At 37.3% G+C, this 5975-nt stretch overlaps 1 protein-coding gene across 1 annotated transcript in view; it reads right to left on the bottom strand.

Moving 5' to 3' along the window:
* Positions 1-227: 227 nt before the first annotated feature.
* The window catches only part of BRDT (bromodomain testis associated), a 46784-nt gene continuing 41036 nt past the window's right edge, over positions 228-5975 (bottom strand). Inside the window, exon 17 of the mRNA XM_024743606.1 lies at positions 228-296. Coding sequence (XP_024599374.1) covers positions 228-296 — 69 coding nt within the window. The remainder of the gene's footprint in view (positions 297-5975) is intronic.

Below are 5975 nucleotides of genomic sequence, written 5' to 3'. Positions count from 1 at the left end.
CAATTTTTAGGGATCCAGAACTGTAAAATTTCCTGTAAATTATGTCATTAAAAAAATGAACATATAGCTATTAAAAAACGTTAAGTGAAAATTGTTTAATCATCTTAGAGCAGTCAAAATACAGTATAAGACTGGTATCTTGGTGTCTGAAAGCAATCATTTTACCATTTGCATTTTAATCTTTTGTATTATTCATTTAAGTTGATGGTTAATTAAAAAACCTAGTTTTAATCAAAGTTGTTTTCAAACATTGTCATAATGTCACTTTGAAGAGTCATATCAATGGTACCAGCCATCTGCAGAAAAGAAGAGAAAACGTAAATGTTACTTAAAAAGTTTATACCTTCATTATGTTACATCTATATGAAAAAATGGTAATGCAACATTTGGAACATACAAAATGAATGCAATTTATTTAACATAATGAGTTTATACATAACTTTTAATATCTGTTCAAATACTATCTGATTTTTGTTAAAATACTGTTCATGTAATAAATAAAAATAAGTTTAAAACTTACAAGAACACAAAGAACAAGTTTAACCTATCTCTCCAATAAAGTTCTCAGTGTTAATATATAAACATGAACTGAGATTACGTGGTTTCATGTATCTCTCCAGCCAACACAGTGCTAGACACATAAAATTATTTTCTGAATGAACCAGTATCTTACCTATGTGAGAGAACTATACTATGTATAAAGCCAAGGGCTTTCCATGATTTTGCCAATTACTGTGTAACCTAAGGCAAATGATCTAACCAAGTTTATTTTATATACAGATATTTACGAAGAGCAACCAGATTGCATGTATAACACTCAGTGCAATGTTGTTTATTAAATGCTAAAAAGCTAAATAAAATAAGCTAAAGTATAGGAAAAGCTAATTAAGACAAAAGAAACAAATGTTTCTTACTATACTCTGAAGCCTTCTCTAAAAGTCCTTGTGATACAAGTTAGATAGTATTTGCCACATCTGAAATGATACCAACTAGGAAAGTTCAAAAAATGTTTTGTTTTGTTTTTTGAAATCAGTGAAGAGTAGCAGCCCAGAATAGTAGGTAAAAGCACCAGTTTGCAACCAGTTGGTTGACTTCCTGGATGGGAATCAGTGTTCTCTGGCTATGTGGAAGAAGACTTGGAATTATGACTTAGCTACCAAAAGGATATTAAGAAGCTATGTGTGACTCTTAAAAACTATGAAAATTTCTTTAGACATGCCTTAGAGACAAAAGGGTAAATTCTTAGATCTTAGCGCAGGCTATTTTCCTAATGCCAGCTCTTAGCATACCAAATATCTAGCCCAAATAGTTTCTTAAAAGTTCTATTTTAACCCTCCATGAAAGTTGGATACACTGTCCTAGTTTAAATATCACTGATACTCCTAGAAGTATCCAAACATACTGCAAAATTCCAAAAATATGTAATGAAACTTGTTTTGTTTAAAAGTACTTTGGGAAATTTGGAGTCAAGATGGCAGAGTAAAAAGACACAGAGTTCATGTCTCCCCACAACTAGGGCACATACCAGACACTGGTGGGGGACCTTGACACCCAAGGGGATGGGAGGAACCCCTGAGTGACCGGGTAGGACATGGAGGGGAGCGAGTGGGGAGGAGTGGAGACTGGATGGGACTGGCGCTCCTGAGGGGTGGCTGGGAGAGGGGAGGGGTTCCCACGCCTGGAGGGACCCTCAGGAGTTTGGAGGATCAGACTGTACTACAAAGCTACAGTAATCAAGATAATATGGTACTGGCACAAAAACAGAAATATAGATCAATGGTACAGGATAGAAAGCAGAGATAAACCCATGTACATATGGCCACTGAATTTATGACAAAGCAGGCAAGAACATACAATGGAGAAAAGACAGCCTCTTCAAAAAGTGGTGCTGGGTAAAACTGGACAGCTACAAGTAAAAGAATGAAATTAGAACACTCCCTAACACCATACACAAAAATAAACTCCAAATGGATTAAAGACCTAAATGTAAGACCGGACACTATAAAACTCTTAGAGGAAAACACAGGAAGAACACTCTTTGACATAAACCACAGCAAGATCTTTTTTGACCAACCTCCTACAGTAATGAAAATAAAAAAACAAAAATAAACAAATGGGACCTAATTAAACTTAAAAGCTTTTGCACAGCAAAGGAAACCATAAACAAGATAAAAAGACAACACTCAGAATGGGAGAAAATATTTGCAAATGAAACAACAGACAAAGGATTAATCTCCAAAATACAGAAACAGCTCATGGAGCTCAATATCAAAAAAACAAACAACCCAATCAACAAATGGGCAGAAAACCTAAATCGATAACTCTCTAAGGAGGACATACAGATGGCCAAGGGGCACATGAAAGGATGCTCAATGTCACTAATTATTAGAGAAATGCAAATCAAAACTACAATGAGGTATCACCTCACGCCAGTCAGAATGGCCATCATCAAAAGATCTACAAACAATAAATGCTGGAGAGGGTGTGGTTGGGGCTGGGAGGGAGGTCCAAGAGGGAGGGGATATAGGTATACATATAGCTCATTCACTTCATTGTACAGCAGAAACTAACAATATTGTAAAGCAATTGTACTCCAATAAAAAAAAATTTTTAAATAAAAAGTAAAAGTACTTTGGGAGCTCCCTGGTGGTCAGTGGTTAAGACTCTATGTTCCCAATGCAGGGGGCCCAGGTTCGATCCCTGGTGGGGGAACTAAGATCCCACATACTGCAACTAAGACTGCGAGCTGCAACTACTGAGCCCACATGCCGCAAAAAAGAGCCCGTGTGCCACAACAAAGACCCAGTGCCGCAACGAAGACCCAGCAAGCCAAAAATGCATAAATGAATCAATTTAAAAAATAAACTAACTTAAAAAAAATGAATAAATAAAAGTACTTTATTTTAGATTCTCTTCCATTTTGACTAAATCTGAACTAGTGGAATACTTATTGATATCTAACTGGTTATTGCCTATACCAATTAACCTTAGATACCACGATTTAAATATTAAGGCTCTCTGCAGCTGACACCATAACCTGGATATTCCTTTTTTCAGTGGTCCTAATATACACTTCAGCCATTCAAATTTAAGATCAAAAATTGGGTCAAAGGAACTGGCAATAAGCTCTGGTAGGGAGCTTATGCTAGACGTCAAGTTTTTGCAGCTGTTTACAATATGGATCTGTCAAGTAGCAGCAGCATAAGAGTTTGGGTTGTCAAGAATGATAGTAGGTAGCTCCAAAGTCAGGTTTTCCAATGTCAAGCTGCTAGAGATGGCATTTTTAGTCACATTTCAGTGGGTTCCAGAAAAATGCTTGGGGCTTAGAAGTTATATCAGGTTACCTAGTTGGGTTGTTAGGTGGCAGGTAGGTTGCTGAGATATCACTTGTGGGTGACTGAAGTCAGGCCCTTGTGAGTACCAAAAGGAAAAACTCCTAGGTCACTAGAGAAATACTTCTATTAAAGTACTAATTAAACTTTAATAAAGAACTCCTAAAAAACAAACAAAAAAATAAAACAATATAAAAAATCTGCTGTTTAAATTAATTAAAATTAAATGAAAAATTTAGTTCCTTAGTTGCATTAGCCACATTTCAAGTGCTCAATGCCATATGTGACTAGCAGCTATTATATTTAATTGTATAAAGCACATTCCTGTAATTGTAGAAAGTTCTATAAGACCATATTGCTCTAAAGTAAACTCCACCATATGTTACAACACTGCTAAATGCAATTTGTTTCTGCCTTCATACTATAGATAAGAGGCTGACAAAACTTTTTTATATTATTTCCTAGGAAATTTACTTGTATCATAATCAATATCACAGCCAAAGCCAGTGGATTTTTTCTTCTGGAACTAATGTTTCTGTATGTCCTATGAATTCACATGAGTTTTCCAGGATTACAAAAATATCCAGCACCCAATAAGGTAGAATTTACATCTGGCATCAATGGTTACCAGGTAAGCAAAGAAGCAGAAAAACACTATCTGTAAAGGAGATCAATCAATCAATCGAAACCAACCTGGAAGTGACATAAATGTCAGAATTAGCAGAGAACCCATTAAACAGTTATGATAACTGTATTCCATTTGTTCAAAAGTTTAATAGAGATACTAAAAACATTAAAAAGACCCCAATCATCTTCTAGATATGACAACTATAATGTCTGAGATGGGACAACTTCAAGTGGCCTAATACAAAAGTAATTGGAGTCACTAAAAGGATAAAAAGGAGGGGCTTCCCTGGTGGTGCAGTGGTTGAGAATCTGCCTGCCAATGCAGGGGACACGGGTTCGAGCCCTGGTCTGGGAAGATCCCACATGCTGTGGAGCAACTGGGCCCGTGAGCCACAATTACTGAGCCTGAGCGTCTGGAGCCTGTGCTCCTCAATAAGAGAGGCTGCGATAGTGAGAGGCCCTCACACCACGATGAAGAGTGGCCCCCGCTTGCCACAACTAGAGAAAGCCCTCGCACAGAAACGAAGACCCAACACAGCCATAAACAAATTTAAAAAAAGGAGAAAAGGGGGAAACAGAAAAAATATGAAGAAATAATGCCCCAAATTTTTCCAAGCTTGATCAAAACTATAAACACATTGCTCCAGTAAGTTCAACAAAGCACAAGAAACATGAAGAAAACAATTAATGAAAACCCAGTGATTAACTTGGAAGCAACCAAGATGTCTGTCAATGGATAAACTGTGGTACATTTATACAATGGGATATTACTCAGCACTAAAAAGATATGAGCTAGCAACCTACAAAGACATAGAGGAAACTTAAATGCATATAACTAAGTTAAAGAAGCCAATCTGAAAAAGGTATATATACTGTATGATTCCAACTATACAACATTCTGGAAGTGGCTAAACTATGGTAGTAAAAAGATCAGTGGTTGGCAGGGGTTCAGGAGGGAGGGGTGAACAGGAGGAGCACAGCGGACTTTCAGGAAAGGGAGAGTATTCTGATGGTACCATAATGGTTGGTGTATGTTATTACACATTTGTCAAAACCCATAAGAAGCACAACACAAAGAGTGAACCCTGATGTGAACTATGGACTTTCCTTGATAAAATAAGATTGATAATGGTGTGGCAATGTTGGTTCACAGATCGTGTAACAAATGTACTGCACTAAAGCGGGATGTTAATGGTGGGGGAGATTGTGAATTGGTGCGGCAAAGGGGAGAATATGTGGGAACTCTTTATACTTTCAATTTTGCTGTGAATCTAAAACACTTTAAAAATAAAGTCTATTAATGAAAAACAAAGGCCAAATAAAGATATTTTCATGTACACAACAGCTGAAAGATTTCATCACCAGCTGACCCACACCACAAGAAATGTTAGAAGGATGTCCTTTTAGGGAAAAGGAAAATTATACCATTTGGAAATCTGGATCTAGACAAATCAATAAAGAGCACTAGAAATGGTAACTACGTAGGTAAATACAAGGTTTTTTTTTAAAATGTCATTTAAAACTTTTAGAGACAATTTGACTGCTTAGACAATGGCCTAATGGCTAGGAGGGGGCGAATGGAAGTACACTATTGCAAGGCTATTACACTAAATGTGAAGTGGTGTGATATAACTTAAGAGAAGACTGTGACAAGCTTAAGTATATATTGTAAGCGCTAAAGCAACCACTAAAGTAACAAAACAAAGAGTTATTGATAATAAGCCAATAAAGGAAATAAAATGGAATCATAAAAAATACGATTAATCTAAAAGAATGCAGGGGAAAAAAAATAACAAGAACAGAGGACACACATCAAAAAATAGCAAGATGGGGCTTCCTTGGTGGTACAGTGGTTGAGAGTCCGCCTGCTGATGCAGGGGACACGGGTTCATGCCCCGGTCCGGGGAGATCCCACATGCCGCAGAGCAGCTGGGCCCGTGAGCCATGGCCGCTGAGCCTGCGCGTCCGGAGCCTGTGATCCACAACAGTGAGAGGCCCGCGTACCGCAAAAAAAAA

Source organism: Neophocaena asiaeorientalis, unplaced genomic scaffold, assembly GCF_003031525.2.
Source record: "Neophocaena asiaeorientalis asiaeorientalis breed wild unplaced genomic scaffold, Neophocaena_asiaeorientalis_V1.1 scaffold317, whole genome shotgun sequence".
In the NCBI taxonomy this organism is placed as follows: Eukaryota; Metazoa; Chordata; class Mammalia; order Artiodactyla; family Phocoenidae; genus Neophocaena; species Neophocaena asiaeorientalis.
Note: the sequence above shows the minus strand (reverse complement) of the source record. Positions and strands in the feature narration are given on the sequence as shown.